A 23,934-nucleotide genomic window follows, 5' to 3' on the forward strand; every position below is an offset into this window, starting at 1 on the left:
GGCCAAAAGCTTGCTGCATTTGGGCTGTTGGAAGACAAAGCCTTTTCCTCCTGCCTCCAGTTCCCAGTGACATCTTAAACACACTAGAATCATTCCCTGAGCCTGGCACAGCTTGCAAAATGCAACTGCTCTGCAACAATAAAGCACCATAACTCTCTACTTCATGAGAGAGAAAAGCAGCTGCTTTCATAATAAAGTCATGACCCTGTTCTGCTTAGGAAGTAAATATACCTATTTTGAATTTCCTCTTATCTGGTATTCCCCCAAAATGCGTTTGCTAAAAGCTTGTTCCCATGCTTCAAATATGCTCCCTCTTTCGTTTCCATATGCTGTTATTTGCTTAAAAAAACTGTACAAGCCGTCAGTTAAATCCATCCTGTATATTAGTTTTGGTCTATTTCAGTTAATACATTGGAGTAATTTAGAAAGCCAAAAAGAGAATTCAGAAGAAAGCTTCTGACCCAATAATTCAACAAGCAGCCAGGGCTAGAACAAATCACTGCTACATTCCCAACCTTCCAGTGGACTACAGAATTATTTCCAACTCTGTCAGGTTGCAAGAATGTGGACTGCTGTGATTTAACTTTCTGCCATTCTACTCAGGCTTCCCATTTGCATTTTGGCGTGATTTTAACAGTTAATTTCTCACAAGTAGTGTTAGGAAATAATGCTTCCTTCCACACAAAAGCTAGAAATTATGGCTGCCTGTTTCCAAAACCAAAAGGTGTAATAATGCTACAAAAAGCTGAAAACAAGCAGAAAAAAGGTAATTAAAAAATCTCCTAATAGTTTCATAATTTGTTCATTGAAGCCAAAAACAAAGTACTGACTGTAGAAGCTACAGTGACCCTAATGAAGGCAGTATCAAGTGAAGTCAGAATATTATTTTTTACTTAATAAGCAGTATCTACTTGCAACCTTTTCTGCTGCACTGAAAAAAAGTGAAGCCCCAAACTCCTTGCAGTGCTAAGCAGTTCAGCAGAAGTAACTCAAGTAACTGCGGAACAGGTTTCAAAAAACTGCAGTGTTAAAAACAAGGCAAGTATTTGGTAGTGTGTATTATACCTTGCTCTTAATACACATACAAATTTAATATTCAAAATGCAGCACTCTGCAACATAACTTGAAAAACATTAACTCCCTCCCTTTCCTAAGACATAGTTGACCACGACCACTAAAATTTTTACAGAACAAGTTGGTTACAATTACATTGATATTAATAGCAGATTTCAGTGTATAAATCAGATATGTGGCTGTAGCCAGTGTACAGAATAACACTGGATTGAAGCTTGAGGAGCCACTGAATTATGTATCCCTGTATAATGAAAAAGTTAAGATTTTCAGCATCTTCCTTAAGGTTTAATTCACAGGGAGAGATTAGACAGAAAAAAATCACCCCTGAAGTAAAACTTTACAAGCTATTTATCATTTATGAACCTGTCAGAAAGTCACAATTTAATTCATTGCAGAAATGAAGAAAGCTGCTAATTGCACATACTCTTGTATGTGTAGTTTACATACAAAACAAACCCATCACTAGGGTCTGGACTGAAGCAAAATTTTAGTGTCTTGGATTCAAGTTGGGGTTCTAGCAATGCAAACAAGCATGCTTCTTTTCTGCCTTATATACTCCAATTTGGTTTTTTAATTAATGAAGCACTTACAGTATAGGACAATTTAAACAGCATGCTACATTTAAACAGCTTGCTGCCTCTGTCAGTATATGACTGGCAACTGCCATCTCAAATACCACAAGATAGGGAGTTGGGGGAGCGTAAATTCTACAACAAAAATCAGCAGATAACTTTTAATTTAAAAAATCCATATTTCTTTTAGATTATCTTTGTGCTTCACTCAGTTTTCTGTTAGTACAAAGCTGACCCCACTATGCAGCAGGAAAGGATGGCCAATATGTTAACAAATCATTTCACAAAACCTCCTTATTTATCATATGGTAAAATTGATGAACACGAAGTTAAGTCTCTTTTTAAGGGACTGAGTGTGAGGAGCTGGGAAAGAAAAAATTGTACATAAATTTTTGCCAGACATGACAGAAGATAGCAGAAAAGGACTTTTAATATTAATTGCATAACAGACATTCCAGAAAAGATTTCCACTGAAAAACATAGTATATTGCTAATAAATAAGAGAAGATAAAGAAGTCTGGTATAATCAGATCGATTTTTAAGTTGAAAGTATCACTATCCAATTTCTCTAGGAATAAGTTATCTCTGGGAAAGATGTATTCAGAATAGTCATGTGCAGCAGGATCAGCTCTATCAGCTAGAGGGAAATCATCTGAACTTGAAGTCAGTGTATATATTTTAATAAGGTCTTTGAAACCGCTCATCAATATGGTTTGCACATGCAGGCTTCTCATCAGGCTCTTGCTGCACACAGCTTGGAGATGAGAAAAAAGGCTCTTCCATATAAAAAGGAAAGTTTCTGTTTTAAAAATGAAAGCTATCATTCTTCTGGCAGAAGTTTTGCTGGCAGACACACCCAGGGATGGATTATAAGTAACAGGATGTGGAGCAACTGGTAAAATGAAGCAGCTCACAGCTGCTTATACATTTCTAATAGAGGACAGGATCAGAAATGTTAAATGTTCTGAGCAAACCTAGAGGGGACTCTGTCACAGATCCATCCAAGCATGAATTTTTCTGGAGATGATTTTTATCAAAGGGACGTGGGAGAACTGCACTTACTTCCTGAATCAGTTAACCTGGTTTCTCTGCAGAGATAGAGACCCAATTTGTTCCTCTGGCAATCTTAAAGAAAGGAATCCCTACTGGAAACAGCTGGAGTGAGATGAAACTGTTATATCTGAGAACAGACCTGAGTGCATTCAGATATCCTGCTGGCAGCTAATGGCTAACAAGATTTGGATCTTAGAATGCGCCAAAGTCACTGTTAATAGCTGGTGAAGCCCACTTCTGCTATCAAGCTTTTGTGAGAAGGATTAAAAATGTGTTGGCAGCTCCACTAGCATGCTCTGGGTTAGACTTAAAACCAGCTAAAATATGTCTTGCCTGATGCACACCTTCATCTCTGTACTTTATTCTGTGGTGATCGTGCTGTATGTTCCAGTATGAGGAAATCACTGGAGCATAAGTTGTAGGCAGCCACCTTAACTGCTCCTTGATACTCATTTTACCTATCTGCAAATGTTCTGTTGAGACCACAGTAGATTAAGGAATGCGTACAGACTATGAACTGTAAAAATGTTTGGGATTCAAAAACTGCTGTTTTCATCCTCAGCAATAGAATTGTTAGCCTAAAATATAGCAGCAACAGATGCAATTCCTTTTGTCAATTAACAAACATAGTGAATGCTAGGAAGAGAGAGACAAATCTCATTCCTTGAAATTTACAGTTTGTGTTTCTGAGCTAAAAATGGCTTTAATCCAAAAGCGGTTAATAAGCTCTTTGAAAGAAGAGGAGGTGACCATCCACACAGAATTGCATGACATCCAAAGTGTCTGGACACTTTACCTGTCTGTCTGAATTGCACAAGTTCTTTACAAGACCATCTATCAGTCAGTCAGTCACTTTGAATTTGTGCAGCAACTAATCCTTGATCAGAGTCCTTAAAAGCAACCAAAACATATGTAATTTATGTTGGCCAGAGGATAGGATAGGATATGACATCATAAATGTCCCCAGCACATTAATAGCGATTATTAATGTTTAGACACCTGTGAGTAAAAAATGGATATAAAAGCTGAAATAACTGTGATGAGCAGTTGCTGAAAGTAATGTTAATTTTAGCACACAGGGCAAATGAGGAGCTAGGTTTAAGAAGAATACACAGAAAAGGAATCATTCCCATAAGGCAAAACAGAGTATATGATTAAGATCAAGCATTTGTTACTCTAGGCTGTATCTGCCAGAAAGAAGCAGGCATCCTGGCAAGACTTTCCAACATGCATGACCTGTGTGTTGCCAATTACCATCTATCTGGACTATGTGTGTACAAGGTGCTGCCTAATCCAGGGAGCAGAGCACAGAGATCCAATGAATCCTGCTTTAAGCAAAGTGTGTCATCTTTATCCCTAGGATTCTGGCTACCACTATGCTAAGAATGCGTAATACTCTAAATGATTAAGCCTTTATTTTAGAAAACGGTGGAATTTTTCACTGTGTTTCTCAGTTGTGCCTGACTGCTCACCAGTTTGATATTCAGCTTGCCCTGCATGCATAGATCCCCCATTGTCATCGCTGAAGACAGACACTGCTCTCAGAGCCACACAGCAAATCTAGTCTGTTGTCTCTGTGTGAAGATCCCTAGAGCATGCAGAAAGAGCAAAGGAAAGACATATCATAGGGAGCTCAGAGCTGTACTGTATCCCATGAAATCTGAAGAATGTGTTTTGCTAGAAAGTACAAGCAGATGTCAGATTCGCAGCCTGAAGCACTTGTTTTTCTATGCAACTTGCTGATTTCTCAGTATTGGGCTGAGCACCCATTTACTGCAAAACTAACTATATTATTCTCATTTTTAAAGAGAAGTAGGAGCCACACATTTGTGAACCTCTCTATATATACTCCAATGCAGTAATTGACGGGTTTTTTTAAGCTTAGATTTATTTTAAAAAATTTTTTAAATGCCAACAGAGAGCATCTTGACTCCTGCAAACAATGCAGAGTTTATTACACCAGTTCAGAGGCTTCTTTTATATTATGCCATAAGCCTACTTCAACAACAGAATAGTAAGAACTTGCACTGTATGTTTAGTGTCTTCACTTTTCAAAATTTATACAGCTGTCTGCAGGCTATGTGATATAAAATATTTCATGCAAAGAAGGGAAGAAAATGAAAAATCTATTCTTTTAAAAAACAGAGACAGAAGCTTGCTGCTTTTTCTGTATTCCTAGTTCATGCTCACACAGGTAAAAACTATTAGAGCTTTAAATGGTAGTACAAAACTGTGCACCATAATTCATGAAATACAAGTCTGTAGCAAAAACCAGATTCATGAATAAAAGAAGCTCCTCAATCTCTGCCTCAGTGTCCATGCTGCTTGATGATAGCTTAATGATGGCCTCTTCTGCAGGGTACAGATCATGAAGCGGAAGCTCAATGTAAGGTGCAGAAGCACGAACTTTTATTACATTTATCGCTTAAGTATCTCTAAATTCATCAGGTCAGTGTCCCATAGCTCAGTATCCTTTGGTAGAATTCTCACCATATTCCTCCAGTAAAAACAAAACACTCAGCTCTCCCCTTGCATCCCTTTGATATTCAGTGCAGTCCTGCACTGTGTGTGCTGTTGCTTACATCAGCTAGGCGTGTTCGAGTGGCATTTTTATTCACTGCTTCTGTTCCCTGTACCATAATCGACTGTAGAGCTAAGCTTAGACTTATCTTTCATCCACACTGAAGAACAGTCATGTCAGAGAGATCTGTAAGAGACTCTAAAAGAGAAAAAAGGAACAGAGGAATACTGTGTCCCATTGTAAGTTCAGGGGTGGTACAAGTATTTGAATTGCAGTTTATTAGAAATAACAAGATCATTCTTCATTCTTCTGGAAGTGCTACAAGACTCTTAGTGAAAGTGGTTCAGTCTCTTATGTCCTAATTGCTGTGTCTGTGTCCCTGCTGCACTACCAGGACAGTGGTTCAGCACTAGCTCTCTACTACATCATCTTCCAGGATTTGTCTCTTCCCTAGACAGCTTCCTTCTTATGGATTTGTACTGTCCAAATTAGTCTTTGAGAGTCAAAATTATTTTTCCAGGAAGTAGTATGGATTCAGGACACCAGGAGAGTGCTTTGTTGTTGTTTAAATGCGCACAAAAATGGGTTAATGGAAACAGTCTGAAAGGTCTAAAAATATCCTGATTTTTTTTTCCTTTTCTCTTCATCCTGAATATTGATAGACCTTGTTTTCAGCCCCCAAACTCCTGTTTGCTTTCCCACATTATACTGTGTCATGTCAATGCACTCAGTTTAAGGCAATGCTACCTCAGTCAATCCTGCCCAGTACTCAGGAAGAACAGGTAAGTCCTCTCCACCTTTGTGCCAGCAATGTCACACAGATAAGGACAGCACACATCCAGAGCATTAGCTAGAGACACCCCTTTTCTTTATCATACTGTCACCCTGGATAACAGTAGTAGCAAAGGAAAACCCTGGAACATTTGCTACTTGGCCTACTCCGAATACATCTTAAGGGTTGTTGAGAGCATGAGAAGGATGGGCATTGCCAGGGAAGGGCAAGAATGAGGTAGAAGAGATTAAAACTGAAGAGGATGAAAAGGGCAGGGAACAGAGAGAAGATGCCCTGTACTATTCCCAGTCATCCATATAATATGACAAAAGGAAGACAGTAAGACAAATATTCAGCCCAAATCTTCTGCAGTTGCCTGCATAACCATGCAGCTCTGCATGGAATATGCACTGTTTGTTTGCATTTACACGCATACAAGTGCTGGACTATTTATAGAAACAGCACAGCTTTAGTGAAAGCCAATCAGGCTTTCTGAAGTCCTTTTAGGGGGCTTGTTTCTTTATCCACATCGTCAAGAAGGGAAATCAATGGTTAGTATAACAGAACACCTATTCTTATGTTGTTTCCATCAGTACAACACTGAAATAAACATAGATGCATATTGATATTTTTTAAAAAATGGATACTGTAACAGTGGTAGCCATAGTAAAGAGCTGTACTAAATAAAAACCAAAGCAAACCAACAAACCCTCAGTTTTTCACTGTTACTTGAAAGTGACTATTTGCATTAATTTTGTTAGTCACATGTTTATTTCACTCCTGTTTCTCTGTGTGTTTGTTTTAAGAAAAAAAGTCAAAGCTCATTGTGCATTTTAAGAAGCGACATAAGTTATACAGAGCTTTCTCTCTCCTTGCAAAACAGAGGGTGGGCACAGCACATCTTTAAGAAAGGTGAATTCAATAGAACATACTGACACATGATTTACACAGGATTGGGGAAACTGCCTTTACTTTAACAGTAAAGGCCAGCTTTGAAGTGTTGCGCCAAAACCAGTGTCAAAAAAACCCAAAGAAAAGAGACTGACAATTCATAACCACTGTCAAGATTCTCTGTTAGGGACAAATGATCTCAGGAGTACTAATGCATTGTAATTCATGCAACTCATAAACTCAGATTTTTCAGTGTAGAGTTTAAACAGAGAAGCTGAAAAAATAAACTGCAAATAATTTTGAAATAATAAAATCTATATAAGAAATAGTAAAAACTAAAACCAGCTGAATACTAATGTCAATCATATGTTAATAAAGATGGGATATTTGTTTATTTGCTTTAAGGCTCTAGTGAACGTCCATAACCTGAATACCAGTAATGGGTGCTAGATACTTTCTTCTGAAGGAGGAATTTTCAGTCTAGGATGAGTCAGCAATGATTAGCAGCAGATACTTTGTATTTGGATAATGACAGATAGTATATTTTTAAGTATATTAATATTGATGAAAATGCAGAATTATTGCAAAGATGGAAATTGAAAAACTACTTAAATCTTCACCTACTCTAACATAATCCATCCCTAAAAATCAAGTAAGCTTCTAAGAACATAGCACTTGTTTGCAAGACCCATATGGTATTTTAGAAAACACCCACAGTTATGAACCTGACTTACACAGAAAAAGCACTTGTTGGTGAGGAGAGTTTCAGAATGAAACCCAGTCTGCTTCAATATGGATAGAGAGAAGAAAGGCCAGCAGAAACATACATAATAAAACATAAATTCTAGATGGACACTTTCAGGAGCAGACTTTGATTCCTTTTATCTTTTCCCAAGATAATATATCCATGCCACTGTTAGAGGAGCATCTGGATGAGTTGAGTCAAGATCACTGTAGTTTGCAGTCAGTGCATGCTCATTCTGGAGCTCTAAAGGGCTCAAAGTCCAACAGCAACACAGGGAAAACCACAGATGGAGAAAATGCCATTTCAACTGAGCACTAAATTGCCTGAGCAACAAGGCAGAAAAGCTGGGAAAATAAAATTAACTTCTTGAATGTGACAATAAAATTCCTGTTGAAATCTCTTCTTTGCCCTGCAGTGCTAAGGCCATGCCTGCCTGACAAGTAGATTAAGAACATGGGAAAGGCCAAATCAGGTTACATCAAAGGTCCATCTAGCCTGGTATCTTCTTTTACAGAGATACAGAAGCAGAAAGAGTATAAAAAGAGCAAATTATATTTGCCTCAAATACATCCCAGACTTCCAACAATTTATGGCTTAAGGTGTTTCTGAAACAGAATTTTCTACCTGAAGGATGCATTATGAAGCATGTGCATTAAAAAAACCAAAACAAAAAAAAAAGGCCAAAAAAAAAAAGGCCAACAAAAAACTAACGAAGAAAAAGAAAAGAAATCTTTTTTAGCCACCTGCTCGCTTTGTCTGACACGCCCTGGTTCTCTGATGGAAGAGACAAGTAGTAGTTGCTGAGTTCTCAATGATACTTGAGATTTTGTAACTTGTATCCTATCTCCCCTCAGCCAGCTTTTGTCCAGCGCAGTCCAGGCCTGCTTAGCTAGTTCTGTAAGAAATGTGTCCAGAATTTCTGGGATACTCCAGATGGACGCAAATGAAACATTTGAAGAGTGGCATATCAATATACTCTTATTTCATTCTCTTTCCCCCTCCTGGTAATCCCAAACAATTTGAGGTGACAAAGCATTTTAGGAAAATCTGAACATTAAGCCTGCTTTAAAATTGCTGATGGACTGTGGAATATGGAATCTTTCATATGTGCTGTTCATACTGATGCTTCTTGAGTGCAGGGAATGTGTAAATGCAAGGGAAAGGCCAAAAGTAAAGCAGCCAGGAAGGAAGCAAGGGAGGAGGGAGGCTCTCCATCTCCAGAACTTGCATCTGCCCATTTTCTACTGCCCCATCATTTGCAGAAATTGCTGGTATTGTGTGGCAACATCACAACAATGAGTCTTGCAAGCACAGTTCTGTGAAATCTATGCAGGGGTTAAGACCATGCAGTGTCTCCTGTGGTCTGGATTAATTTCTTGGAAGCTGGAGAAGTCTTTTACACACATTATGCAAATAGAGTTTTAAGATAAATATGATTTATTATAGCAGTGAAACATCTTGTTTGAGGATATAAAAGTTTTATAGACAACAGATACCATGCAAACTCTAGAAAATACTCTTAAAGTCCCCTCAAACAATTAATTGCTGTTCTCATACACACTTTCTTGAGGAACCTGGAAGAAGGACCAGCAGTGCATGTAGACTGCACTGGTTTCATAAGTTGAAATTTTAAAGAAAACACATTAATTAATTACATATTTTTGTATGTTCTGAGTTGTTTTGGTCAGCGATGCCAGGATTTGCATGAGTTGTGACTGCAGAAAATTCTGTAACTTCGAAGAATTACTGATGTTTTTCCTGTCTAACTTCTTTCATCAGTGTTGCTTGTAACAATCCTGGTAGTGGAAGGCATTGCCATTGCGCAGAAGACACAAGGTACATTTTAGTTTAATGATTTTCTCTCAAAAAATGTAACAGTTTTTTAACTTCTAATTGAGCATTATAAGTGAAAGGAAGTGTTTGCATTCAGATTTTAATAGCTCTTGAATTACGAACATGAATTGTAGTATTTTCCATTTCCCCCCATCTGCTGCATTTTCTCCCAAATGAACAAAGCCATCCAGTCACAAAGAACGTGGAAGTTTCACTTTCCCAGGTAATGTTCTACAGTTTTAGATGTTAGAGGTGAGAAAGAAACTACCACGGAAATTCATGTTTTCTGTATCTGACAACAAGCTTTTCAAATAGTCCACCCACAAACATTTTTGAAGCCTGCTGAGTGGGGAAGGAATCAATTTCACAAACCTTTTTTTTTCATATGTGGGATTACCTACACTTAAGGGAGAAGAATTCCTTGAACTGCCACCTACAGAATTTCCTTGAAAAATCTCTGCAGGAGAGAGAGTTTTCACCCCCATAAATCAAAAAGCTGTCAAGATACCAGTGGAAGGTGATGTAATTTACTGGAGGCATCTAAGACCTGTACCAGCATGGATGTCCTCTCACAGCAAATTAAAACTGTGTAAATATAAATAACACTATGAGGGCACCCTGTGAGATTTAGGAAATATCTAGCAGAAACCACATATCCTGTCTTACTCTCTCCATTGCTGCTGATACCAAGGAGAAGGGTCAAAGGTATTTAAGAATGTCAGAGATCATACTATTCCCAACCTCTTCTCCATGGATGAGGAAATCTGAACCAAGCTTCTGTGAATGGTCCAGCATGAAGAATTATCTTACTAAACTGCATAATCTCAGTCACAGAACACATTTCCCTGTACATCCAGAAGAGGAGCTTTGATCATAAATGAGACCCTTAGCTACCAGGGCAATCTATCTATTGCTAGTAATTTTATTAACTACCATTGCTGGATTTAGTGTATTTGCATATTGTAATTCATTCTGTTATAAACACTCTGTATTCCAACAAATTACTGTAAATAGGTATCCCACCTAAGTATAGCATATTCTGGAATCAGGGTCAAAACCAGTGAAAGCTGACAAGTATTTCCGATTATATTTACATTGGAACAGAAATGACATAAGCCATAAAATAATGGTATTGGCAGCCACTGTGACTATTTCACCTAGAAAGAAGAGTATCAAAAACCTGAACTGAGTTGGGTAAAAAAAAAAAAAATTACTCCTTCTCTTTCCTTTCCAAGGATCTCTGGACATATTTGGTATTCAAAAACTGTGATATCTTTAGGATATACCCCAAAATTAAACATAGGATTTTCTTAGATAGATATTAATGAACAGCTTACAGGATGGCTGGCAACCAAAATAAAAACCAAAATAAATTAGTTACCTCTTTATAGGCTATGTGTCATGCTTGCAGAACAAACTTATTTGATCACTTCTTTTTTTTTTCTTAAGGTGGGCAAAATATAGGAGTGAATCGCATTCCTCCCACCCAGTGTGACAACTGGGTCCGGACCAGTAATGGAGGACATTTTGCTTCACCAAACTACCCAAACATGTACCCACCCAATCAAGAGTGCATCTATATCTTAGAAGGTACATGCTGTATTTTGTTTAGCTTTGCTGTAATCTTACTGTTAAATGGAAAATCTTGAACTATTAAAGCTGTCATCTTACACTGCTGTAAAGTATTGCATGGCCATACTGGTAATATAATGAATTCTGCAGTCATTTACTTGAACAAGAAGCAAAATTTGCTCTCTCAAGAAATAATAACAAATAAATAAGAAATGCAAACATTAAGAAACTAGCTATGTAGAATAAGACATACCCTCACAGCCAGGAAAAGCAGCAGCATATCTACTGTAATCTGTGAGGGTACAGAATTATTAAGATAAAAATTGTAGCTTGTTATCTTAATATCACTGATAATAGATTGCAAAAGATGAAGACTATTTCATACTATGCTGTATTGTTCTGTCTCACCAGCAGAAAACCTTTACGCTGTCCTTCATTAATAAAAAAGGTATATCTGGCTGCCATAGCACTGTACTAAAAATACAGAGATTTGTTAGCACTGCTGAGGTCACTATTAAAATAATGTGATGAGGACAAAAAATGTCATTAGCTAGAATAAAACCATATTCCAATGAGAATATCTCAAATAAAGGCTGCAAGACTTGAGACACTCCAATTATTTTTCCTCTTATTAGAGTGCACCCAAAACCCACTCAAGTCAGCTAAAAATATTAGTCAGCCTAATCATCAGATTCATATCAATTAATTGAAATATTTCAAGTAATGAGGTTTGGTGAGTTTTTATTTGTACAGTACAGTAGTGGTTCACAGACCCCTCACTTTGGCTTGTTCACATGCACATCTTGGTTTTGCACCTTGTGTGCCTGGGAGTGCCCCAGAGAGCAGGCAGCCTGTCCTGCTGCAGGGCTGGGGCACAGGCAGCTTTCAGCTCTCCTCAGTCCTTCCACAGGAGCATTGTGGGTGCCTGAGTGGGGCCAAGGTCCTCCAGAATTTCTAGCCAAGATCTGCTCCTTTGTGCAGACCACTGCCAACATTCACAGCAGCTACAAATGTGTGTAGCTCGTGTGAGTGAGGCAGAAGGTCTGATGGGAGTGCTGGAGCCGTGTGAGTAAATCCTTTCCACATTCAGGAAAAGCAGGCAGCGTGTGATGCCTCAGTGCTGTCACTACACGTCCCAGTGAGGATCGGGAAGTTCATGTAGCGCAGCCGATGCCAAGAACAAGGAACACTAAAGCCATTCATACAGGAGAAAGTCTTGGGATCCAAACCACGGATGTGAGAGTCTGGATTTAGGGCTCTGATCCAAATCCTGATATTAGGCTGCCACTGGCTCAGACTCACCAACATCTGTAGTCACCTGCATATTATTGACATACATGAAGCACTTACACTTCTCTGAAAGAATAATAAAAGATGCCTTCTGTAAAAAAATCTACAGAGCTGGACTTCATGTTTAAGAAATAATGAGTAGTTCTTCATACCTTTCTCTTTTCCATTCTTTCCTGCATAGCTCAGTGTTTTGTCCTTTTTTATGTATTTTGCTTTCACAGAACACTTGCTTTAATTTATATCTTAATATTAAACCTTGTTTGAATACCTTTGCATATATGTTAATATCTGTTATATGTGCTGCATTAAATCAATGTGATTTCTGAATTTTCAACAATTAAGATCAGCAAGCAAAAAATTTTGTATGATTCTAGTCAAAAGTATCTTTTGGAAAATAATTTTTAAAATTTTTGTAGCAGACTGCAGATGTGTTTTGAGAAGTTTCCAGTTTCTTTTTCATCTTGCTGTTTTGAAGGCCTGTCTCTTCATTTCTTCATCTCTTTGTGTTTTTTACCCAGATCTATGTTTAATATTTTGCTCAATTTTTTTATGTCTAGCTGCTCCACGACAAAGAATTGAGTTGACCTTTGATGAACCCTATTACATAGAACCCTCATTTGAATGTCGGTTTGATCATCTGGAGGTTCGAGATGGACCTTTTGGGTTCTCCCCTCTAATTAATCGTTACTGTGGTCTGAAAAGTCCTGCACTAATTAGATCAACAGGGAGATTTATGTGGATCAAGTTCATTTCTGATGAAGAGCTGGAAGGAAAAGGATTTCAAGCAAAGTACTCATTTATACCAGGTAAAGATGTCTAAAATTCTGAATTAATGACCATCTGCTCCCGTTGAACTCTGTGGGTGTGTTTATTCTACAAGCCTAGAGCTGCATATCAGCATAAGCACTTAGGGAGGCACAGTGACAAAGTGATAGCCACAGTGTCAGTCCTGCTAATCCTACAGGGTACTTGGCTAAAAACACTTGGGGAATCTTGACTGAAGCAAATTACAGGTCTGTAGTTTGCTAGTGAAGAAGACAGTTGAGCTTGTTCATGCTGAAGTCTTCAGCAGCACCCCTCTTTATTGCTCTAACTTATACGAGTTTCACCAGTGGTGGGAAAGAGCATTTATGCAGACAAAGAGCTGCCTTTTCACCAGTGTCTCTTCTAGGAGTACAAGACACTGGATAAAAACACCCAAAGCAGCTTTACGATAGCATTCCACCCAGATTCAAAACATTTGAATCTCCATTCTGAAAATCCAGAGCAAATATCTGCACAGTCTAAGGTCAAACTCTCAGTGTATCTGGATTCCCTCAACCCTTGGGCTCAGGCAACAGAGCTGCTCTTTGCTCAAAGTGCTGTGCAGTTCACAGGTACGAAGGAGAGGACAATGTGCTGACAGTGCCTTTAGACAAACAAAAATTACATCTGCTCTGTGGAGCTACTTAAACCTGGCAGGGCATCCTTCTTACATGAAAATTTGACCTGATGTCCTTGTGCAGTGCTTGACTACTACTGTATTTCATAGATACTACACATGTAGTTATCAGCATTTTATTGTCCTTTGGGACAAAAGAAAATATACAAGTGTCAGCTCTACCATTTCGATAAATGTATACACAAACATAACTTAATGTTATCTCTACCCCTAGAGCACATGAAAACACAATTCATGATTATGGTATTACTGCTTAGGGATTTAAACTTGGAAACTTCAGATTAACATGTTGACCAGAGCATCGGGAATAACATGATAAAATGTTTTCAAAGGGACAATACTTAGCATTTTGCTAAGTCCGTTTCCAAAGCCATTTCATCAACATCACTTTCAAAACTAAATTATGATAGTTGCAGGCTGGAACTTTAAATATACATATAAATTGTATATTACTTTCACAATAGATTGCAACAACTGAAGGACTGGTATTTTCCTTCCTCTACATTTATATGAAGTGTGGTAAAATATTTCACAGTTATGAAAATGAAAGGGATACTCCTGCTTTATAAAAAAATCAGTTTACAAAGAAGGTTGAAAACCTTGCAGAATTTTGCATATAGTGATCATAGATTTCACCATAGGTAAATAAAAAGAGGAGGGCAAAGAAGGCATTTCCAAACTGTGCTGAGTCTTAAGCTCAGAACTGAGGCATTGTAGGGGCAGTGATAAACTTCCTATACAGAAAAAAACCATTCATAGGATCACAGAAGGATCCAAACTCTGGACCTTCATTTGGAAAAGAAATTTGTACCAAACAGGTGTGCACTTTTGCATGAACTAGTGCTTTCTTTGCATAGAACAACATTTCGTGAACCGTGTCTTGAACTGTTTTACGTGGTCTAATACAAGAGACACAGATACCCCAGGAAAAAGTACCTTTAGGATTGAACTGATCTTCTTCACATACTTTTTGAAGAACAGTTAGCAATTTCGAAGTGTTGATATATTCTGCTGAGCTCAGTTCAAATTGTTCAGAACTACACAGACAGCAGTCTGATAAAATAAATCTAAATAAGCTTTTTGCACAGAGAAAGATCCCCCATACTCTTGTGGAGCTCCAGTGATTTCGGTGAAAACTGACATAGTTAAATTCAGAATATAATGTAGGAACAAAATACCGAGTAGTAATTTTTGGTGTTATGCTAGAAATCTCAGCTGTCAGGATAGAATTACCTTTTTCAGATAAGGTCAATCTTTGTGGAATAATGTTCTCATCTAAAAAAACTTTGTCTCTATATGCACCAATTGGCTCAGTAAACTTTCTGGCAGTTTTTATTGTGACATAATAAAAAATGGGCATAATCTGCAGATAATACTAAAGCTTGAAGTGATTCTCAAGCACTGATAGCCCTTGTGATTCATGACTTCTTTCTATTACAGATCCTGACTTCACTTACCTAGGAGGTATTTTAAATCCCATCCCAGGTACAGTGTTACAGTAACAATTTCTTTATACATTTAATTTTAAATTAATGTCATATTGCATTTGACAGCAAGGTATATCTTCTCCCTAGACTGCCAATTTGAGCTCTCAGGAGCTGATGGAATAGTACGTTCCAGTCAAGTAGAACAAGAAGGAAAAACAAAACCAGGACAAGCAGTTGACTGTATATGGACAATTAAAGCTACTCCAAATGCTAAGGTGGGTTTTGTTCATATAATTCAATATATAATGGGTTTCCATGACATTAGCAACAGGCAATAGTCACTAACTGTGATTTGCATAATGTTGTACTTCCACTGAAATGAGTCATGTAGCAGTGGCTTAGGAAATCCAGAGAGAGAATTGTTTCTGAAAATAAACTTATACAAGTCCACAGTGCTGGCTTCCTATTATTTGAAGTTTCAAACACCAAATAACTGTGAGAGCTATTTAAGCAACAATTTTCAGGGGCATTTGACTTGGACTCTGGTTTTATTGGAAGACTGCAGGCAGAAATTCTGGCTGACATCTTCAGTAATTTCCAGTAAATCTCACTGCCAAAGCTTAACATTTTGCCTTCAGTGGTTCTATTAGTGAATTTGTTTCTGTTCAAAGTCAGCAGAACATGGGCCTGCTTCTCCCATCTAATTCACAACCAGCACCTTAAAACCCACTTTCATCAGCAGTCTGAGCTAAATGGAAAGGCTTTGTTAGGCAGAAAGAAGGATAAAATCCTATTCACAACCCCAAAATACAATAACTACAACCTGAATCATATTAGTTTCAGAATCATATTTGTCAAATATTAATTGCACAGAAGAGCACATACTTTTCTTCATATAGCATACATATCTTTAATTTTGCTTCTTCTTGCACATGCATAAAAATTAAAAAATATTTTTAAGTAGCTGCCAAGATGACAAACCTTCCCTCTGCCTTCTAACACACTCCTAATAGTTAACTGACCAATCCAGTTAACCACCTTGCAAGTGCATTCTGAAACAGCATCCAAAAAGATGATAATAAGAGGACAAGACAAGAAAGAAATTAAAAGTCCATTAATATATTTGAGCCTTTGAGGAAGTGAGTCAACTCCCAAGAGCCCTATACTAGTCTAAGTAGTAGAAGCAGTTCTTCCAGAAACAATAACAAACCCATTTTCTCTCTACATTGCCACTTGAATGCACCAGGTCTTGTGCTTAAGTATTTTAATAAATTACTGAATGTTGCCAGAATGCAGAGTTATAGTTGGGTGAGTCCTGAAAATAGATCATCATCCTAAATTATCGATTTAAAACATTACATAAAAATAATTCTTAGTATTCTGACAGTGGTTTCACAAGCTCCAATTCAGGCAGAATTATGATAAAATCCATTAGATCTCATAATGTGCAGTCTCTTGAGAAAAAAAAAGCACAGACATTTTTAATTTCCTCAATTTTGTAATAAAAATAAACTTCTAAAACTGACACAAGTGCAGCAATGAAAGTACTTTTAAAATGTGTATAGCAGATACTTAATAAATTACCTCCATATTTCATAAAATTACCAGAATAATCAGTGTAATGTAAGAGTAAGGACCTTTTATACTTGCCTAACACATTAATCCAAAGAATCTTGTGGAGAGGTGAGCACTTTTAATGGGATTATTCCTTTGTTATCATACAAATAATAGCTCTACTAAAAGTGTGCTAAATTATTTTTAGTTTCCATTGTAATTTTGTAGCACATAGATAAAGTCAATCATTAAAAGAAAATACCATCTCTCAGGGCAAATACTAGCAATTGCAGCTCACATCCATGTTTTTGAGATAAGTCATCAGTGGAAGACAGGTTCTCAATGTAGCTGAGAATTTCCAGCAGTAAATCTAACAAAAACAGCAGGGCAGGGGGGAAAAAAAGAAAATAGAAAAAAAGAAAAAATACGCTGAAAATCACAGAACAGTGAGGTGAAGCGTGAGCTAATACAGCACAGGCTGCATCTTCAGACAGAAGGTGCAAGGGAAGGCAGTGCTGGCCAACCTGCCTCAGGAAGCACTGGGAAGGAAAAGCCAAGGGGTACAAGTGTCACCTGTCTTTCCCTGTGCTCTTCTACCATGTCTTCAATAAAGCCTGATAGGTGTAGGAAGGGGGTGGGGGCATATCTTTTTTTGTCTCTCACAGGTGGTTGGTTTTGTTTTAGCAAATTCTTTCTAACTCAGTTATAAAAGGCTTTGGCGCTCAGTGAGACTAAAATCGAGCTATGGCAAAGGAGCAGCAAACTGGGTAATAGAGCACAAGTATGGGATTCATCTGCCCTGACCTCCTGCTTCCCACCTGAGCAGAAGTCCCAGAGTCCTTAGGCAGACACATAAAAGCCCTGATGTGCAGAAGCTCTGCAGCAGCCCTGGTATGGGCCAGAGAGGTGGTTGGGAGCAGTGCTCGAACAGCTCCAGGCTGGAGCGGGCTGAGGTGAGGAACACACGGGAGATCACATGGATAGGGGAGGAGCATCTCAGCCTCCACCTGGACACATTTCTTCTCTGTCAACACAATGGCTATCTAGGAATTTTTTAAGTCTAAAATGGCCTTTGTACCATGCTTAGGTGACTTGGCTTCACATCTCAAAACTTTCAGAAGAATTTTGAGAATTCCAATACAGCCGTTGAAGAGATTAAAAAACCTTTTGATGTGTTCATGTAATTTTAACTGAATTACAGTCTTGCATGAGCTTCCTGCCCCAGCAAAATAAATTATTTACTTACTCTTTAAATACCATCTCAATCTTCTAATTTCCTTGCTGCACATGTTCTAACACATATGCTGCCTTCTCTTGGATTAAATTTCTGCTTTTAGAAGTATTAAGATTAGCTTAAATTCATTAATTCTTCCTACACAGACAGCTTACTTTTCTCTCATTTCCATTTTTATTCAAATTACTCCTGACTTCATGGTTTGTGTCTTCTATAACACAGCTATGGTTCAGTAATTAGCTTTCATTATGAAGCAATAAATTTTAATTTCTTTCTTTTACTTCAGAGCTTTTCTGGCTAGACTCCTTCCCTTACATTTTAACATTGTTTTTATGAATTAAAAAGAAAAGAAAGAGAACAGGCAAAGTACTTTTTAAATTATTTCAGTACATTTATGCATTCCTTGTGTGTCTCTTTCAGAGAAATAAACTTCAAATTTAGCAGAACTTCTTGGGGGTTTCTTCACCAAGTATGTTGCTTTATACTGTTTTTCCAAAGGGAGCAGAAATAAATCAAAGTAAATTTTTAAATAAAGAACGTTTTGCAGAGCAGGGAGAAGTGAAACAGATACCCAAGACAAATTTCAGGTAATACTCCACATGGACATCTAATAAGAAAATGGAAGTTTAAAAGAGTTGTGAATTGGGAATTACATATATATGTATGTGTAAGGGAACAAAACATTCAGGATTTGCTAAGAAAGAAAATTCTCCTCTCTGTATTTCTTCTCCTAAAGATATTGATTCCTCTTTCCTAACAGATCTATATGCGATTTCTGGACTATCAAATGGAGCACTCTAATGAATGCAAAAGGAACTTCGTTGCTGTGTATGATGGGAGCAGTTCCATTGAAAACCTGAAGGCCAAGTTCTGCAGCACAGTGGCCAACGATGTCACACTGCAGACAGGGACAGGGGTGGTGCGGATGTGGGCAGATGAAGGCAGCAGACTGAGCAGGTTCAGAATGCTCTTCACCTCCTTTGTGGATCGTAAGTAGATCTGAAAGTGCCAATTCTCCTGGTATCAGGGTATTTCAAGTATTTTAGGAAAAGCATCAGCTGAATGCTAGGCAGCAGGAATACATGAAAAAGGTTGTATCTGTTTCCTTCATATAGTAGCAGGTAAATTAGATAATTGCTTCATTACCGTTCTAACATGGTTCCTGCAGAAAAGCTTTCCTCCGTTCTTAAAAGATTTATTTTCCATTTGAATTCAGCAGTACTGCCCTAGTCTACCTTCTTCTCACAAAGAGATGTCCTTCTCTACAAATGAGCACAAATGTACTTCAAAAAGACAACAGTGGGACTGAAGTGTGCTCTCCCACTAGCTCCCAGTTCCCTGCCAGACACCACAACAGGCTCTTCTTAAGCCCACTCTGGCTGTTCAGAAGAGTAGAAGACAAGCCTGATCCTTTAAAGTCTCACTCTCCTTCCTATCCACAGCTCTATCTTCAGTTGTGGGTCTGGAACTACACCCCGTCCAGTCAAGCTGCTCCCTTACCCTCAGCCGCATTTGGCTCTAAACGACGCCACAGGTGCTCCCTTAGCAAAGCCCTGTGGTGTTGCACAACTATGAATAAGCAGTTAAATTCAAGTTTTTCAAGATGGCTATAATTAAAGCAGAGTTATAAATGCCATCTGGGTTTTTGCTTGGATTCTATAGCCTGGGTTAGACATAGTCTTTATTCTCATTGTAAATTAAGATGTTTCTTGAAAGCAGGTTTTTTGTGAGATTTTTTTTCTTCTAAGGGTGTTCTCCCTGAATGGAATTTTGTTGCCTCACATATTTAGAGAGGACAATACTGTCCACATTGCAGAACCTGGAAATAAATGGCACTAAAGCAGACTAAGTTCAGAACTGCAGAGCAGATCTGAGATACATGGGGAGAGCTCTTAAATGTTCCCATTTTAGGAAATCAGACCTATGCTTGTGCTAAAGGTTTTCAAAAAGTTTTGCTTGAAGAATAAATAGTACAGATTTGCTGACAAAAAAACCCTTTTCTAAGATAACGTATCTGCAGCCAGTCCTGAAAGAGATCCTGGTTGCCACCTTGCAAGAAAGTTCAGGTTACAGGCAATAGGTAGATTTTATGTTCTGTTCCATAAAACAGTAAATTTTAACATAGGAGAAAAGCTGCTTTTTGTAAAACAATCTTTCTAAAGTAACAGATATGTAGAAGAGAAATAGCTTCTAGCTTACTTTGAATACCGGGTAATAAGGAGCAATTGCATGTTTCAAGATAGTCTACTGCTTAACCTACAAGAGGCATTTAATAAGCTTTAGATATTGAGAATTTAAGTAAATGTCAGTTTTAAGTGCAACTTGCAAAAATTGATAACTGCTTTTCCAGTAGCTTTTATTTCAATACAATTATTAACATTGGTGATAATGCAAGTTATACCAGCTTTCAGTTGCTATGAACTTTGCCAGGGAAATGATCTATTTATATTACAAATATTGGAGTGGGTTTTTTGTTGTTGACTTTGGGGTTTTTGGGGGGGTTATGGGGGGTTTTTTAATGCAAGAAGTTGAAACACTAAGTACTCCTAAAGGTAGCTAACTTTCCAAATTTATGAGTTTAAAACAACTCAAAAGTCATTGGCAGAAGAACATCTGCAAAGGTATGTGGTTATTGTTATTTACTTGAGATACTGCCTTTCTTGGATTGGGTCATTGAAAAGTATGTGGCTGAAAAGTGTTTCAAGTATTTTTATATAATCTAGTCATAAGCAACTTTTCTAACTGAAAAAAGTGAATCTGAGCTTATCTTATTTTCAGATTGTTAAGATATTTTTCTCTTCTACCTTGCTAATGATTTGTAATTATATGAAGCCAACCCTGAAAACGATCAATATTTCTGGAAAGATTTCCATAAATGAAATAGTGCATGACAGTCACCTAACACACACCTAGTGCTGCTTGCAGATTTGACTAAGTAATTCAGCTAACAGCAATGGGAAAAATCAATGTATTTGATTCCTGGCTTGATTCAATACATAAGAAATGCTGGATACAAAGAGCACTGTGAGCATTGCACCACTTTTGGGCTGCTGTTATGGGAAGAGTCCAGCTATGTCCTTGAAGTCCTAGGCTGGAACTGATAAATTATTGTGACTTTTAGACTTCAAACTCCCCAAATAACAGACAAAAGGAGAATAAGTCCATTTCTCCCATCTTCATGAATTGTGAACAAAAGCCACGCCTACAAAAAGTTAAAGAGGCTACACAGACATAAAATAGAGACTATGCTGGCAGATGGAAAAGCAACAGCAGAATGCATCATCCAAACATACAGAACTGTAAAAAAATTCACCTGTTCAGGGAAATAAAAAAGGAAATGTCTTACATTATGCCGTAACTGACAGTGGGCCTGATCTCAACCTTCCAAAGGACTGATCCTGTTTTAAAGCAGTGTTCTTCAGACTAGATCTACTTTCCAAACAATTAAATTCCCAACTCACTTGAGCAAGGAAGTGATGTGATAGCTACCATGACATTTTTAAGCACTGAAATTACATAGATAAACTGTTCCAGAGTAACACTCTAAGTATATGCTGTATTCATACTTGCACTACAATTAAAGTAAGTTCTTGTATGGGACTTCTTGCCAGATTGCCAGGGTTAAGCGGTAAGAGCAAATACAAAAGCTTAAAACCAATGAGTCTAGGTTACTGAACTTCAGTGGAGTAAGCAATGGGAAAACAATACATATTTAATTTAAGAATGCAAAATCAGAATGAAAGGTTTGAATGTTCTTTTTCTTAGGCATAACTCCTCTTTTTGTCATTGAGATTCTCAAGCCTAACAGAAGGACCGAGTGAGAAACGCAGTGTTCAGGAGCAGTCATTCCCTCTGCTCTACCCTTTGGGTTTCCTGTTATGTTTCAGAGAGTCCAGATGGCTCAAGAACACATTCTTTCTGTGAAACCAAATAGTAGAATGTCTATCACACATCTTTGCTGTTGAATATATAACTGACTCCACTAATAACAGAGGTTTCCATCATTAAAATACCGCATTACTGAAACAAAGGGAAAACCAATTTCTTGTCCAATGCACTGAATTCATAAATAATACCTTATGTATATTATACAACACCCTGAAAAGAATTATTACTATTTTTTAATATCTTTTTTCTAATGTCAAGGAGCTGTAACAAATACTCACAAAAACATAGGGCAGCTTTCTAGTTAAATTCTTTCTTCAAATTTCTGACTATATATAGATAGATATATAAAAAGCTAAACTGTACTGTCTCAATCCCTGCATTAGCTCTAATAGGAGGATTTGGGAGCTTTTGATTCACAAGCAGGAATTACTTAGATGCCTCTAGTTATTGAAATCTCTTGCAATTACTGAAACAGTCCTCCACACGCTGAAATCTGATTTGCCTTAAGATATTAATGGGCTCTAAAATGCAGATGTTCAGGGAGTGCTTCACAACATCTACACAGAAGATGCTCTGCAGAATAAATATATAATTGATAGTGAGCATGCGATTTTTAAGTATTACGTTTTGAAAGACACATACTAAAGCCTTCTTCCGTTACCTGTGTTTTGTGACTGTCTCTATTTGCTACCTACCCCTTTGGAGCAAGAATTGGTTTTGTAGCATTGATAATATGCTGAAAGCAATCACATGAAGAGAGAGAAGAGCATCATAATAATTAGTGCTGTGCAAGAGAAGTGATTGTGTTTTAAACAGAGCGGAAGAATGCATGTTAAAAACCCCAAACACAGGAGCTTACTAGTTTTATTGTAAGGTGTCAATTACTGAAAATTCTGAATGTTTTCTCTCTCTTCTCTCTTGCAGCTCCCTGCTCAGGCAGCACTTACTTCTGCCATAGCAACATGTGCATCAATAATTCTTTAGTCTGCAATGGCATTCAGAACTGTGCATACCCTTGGGATGAGAATCACTGCAGAGGTGAATATAGTGCAAATCACAGCCTTTTATGAGCTAGGCTGGTCAGTTTGCCTTTCAAGAAATAAATGAAATGTCTTTTTCCTGGAAATATGCTGAAGATAGCTACTCTGCTAATCTCAGGAAGGTGTTCCAAATTTTTTATTTAAACTCAGGACACATGTAAGCATTCTGAATATTGATCTTACTGCTTTTAACTAAATTTCTTCTTCTTCAGCATATACTCTCTATTTTAAAAGGATATCAGCTTGATAAGAAATAGAATTTAGTATTTTTGAGGCTGCATCCTATCAATTTCTAAACTTTAACTGAAGCAGGGATTGTAGGGACAAGTAATACCTTTTAGAGATAAAAATAAAGAGCTGAAAAAACACAGAAAAATTTTCAAGCACAAAAAGCCTTTCTCAGGGCTGAAATAGAAGCAATGATCCTCAGAGACAATTACAAAACATTTGTTTAGAGTTGTAAATCATAGGCTATTTCAGGATAAATTCAACTGCTGTATATGATGTGGAAAAGGATGGAAGAAAGGAGGAATTGTTAGGAAGCATGAAATAAACACTTACTGAAAACAGACATGTGTAAATTGCTGCTTCTAGAACATGGATTGTGGAGTATTATTATCACAACTACAGTAAAGACTTGCTTCAATCATCAGGCTTTGTAGGAAAAATTCTTGTAATTTGAAGAAATTGTTATTCTGTTAAAGCACAAACATTCTCCCGTGCTTCAAGAACAGCTCAGTTGTCAGAGTTAGAACAAAACCAGTCTAAGGTTAACAGTTTTTCTTTCTAAAGAAAACAATAGAACAAAACCACTTGAGCTTGTTTGCTTAGGGTTTTTTGACAAATAGAATGGCATCAATAGCTCTGAACACAAAACTCCAGAACATTTAAATATGTATTCCATTTCAAAGGGAAACTGACCCTGCAGAAAGGGTCAAAACCTTCTCTACAGAAAGTCTTGAAAGAAAATGTCTTTTCAATGCACAAATCCTGCTTGAATTTTTTAAGTAAATAAACATTTTAAAAA

General features: G+C 37.5%; 1 protein-coding gene across 1 annotated transcript in view; it reads left to right on the plus strand.

The window, feature by feature from the left end:
• Positions 1-23,934, plus strand: part of NETO2 (neuropilin and tolloid like 2) — a 29,497-nt gene that overhangs the window by 2,647 nt on the left and 2,916 nt on the right. Inside the window, exons 2-8 of the mRNA XM_048316676.1 lie at positions 9,408-9,464; positions 10,911-11,051; positions 12,881-13,129; positions 15,205-15,249; positions 15,339-15,466; positions 18,740-18,968; positions 22,792-22,905. Of these exons, the coding sequence (XP_048172633.1) occupies positions 9,408-9,464; positions 10,911-11,051; positions 12,881-13,129; positions 15,205-15,249; positions 15,339-15,466; positions 18,740-18,968; positions 22,792-22,905 (963 nt within the window). The remainder of the gene's footprint in view (positions 1-9,407; positions 9,465-10,910; positions 11,052-12,880; positions 13,130-15,204; positions 15,250-15,338; positions 15,467-18,739; positions 18,969-22,791; positions 22,906-23,934) is intronic.

Source organism: Corvus hawaiiensis, chromosome 12 (genome assembly GCF_020740725.1).
Source record: "Corvus hawaiiensis isolate bCorHaw1 chromosome 12, bCorHaw1.pri.cur, whole genome shotgun sequence".
Lineage (NCBI taxonomy): Eukaryota > Metazoa > Chordata > Aves > Passeriformes > Corvidae > Corvus > Corvus hawaiiensis.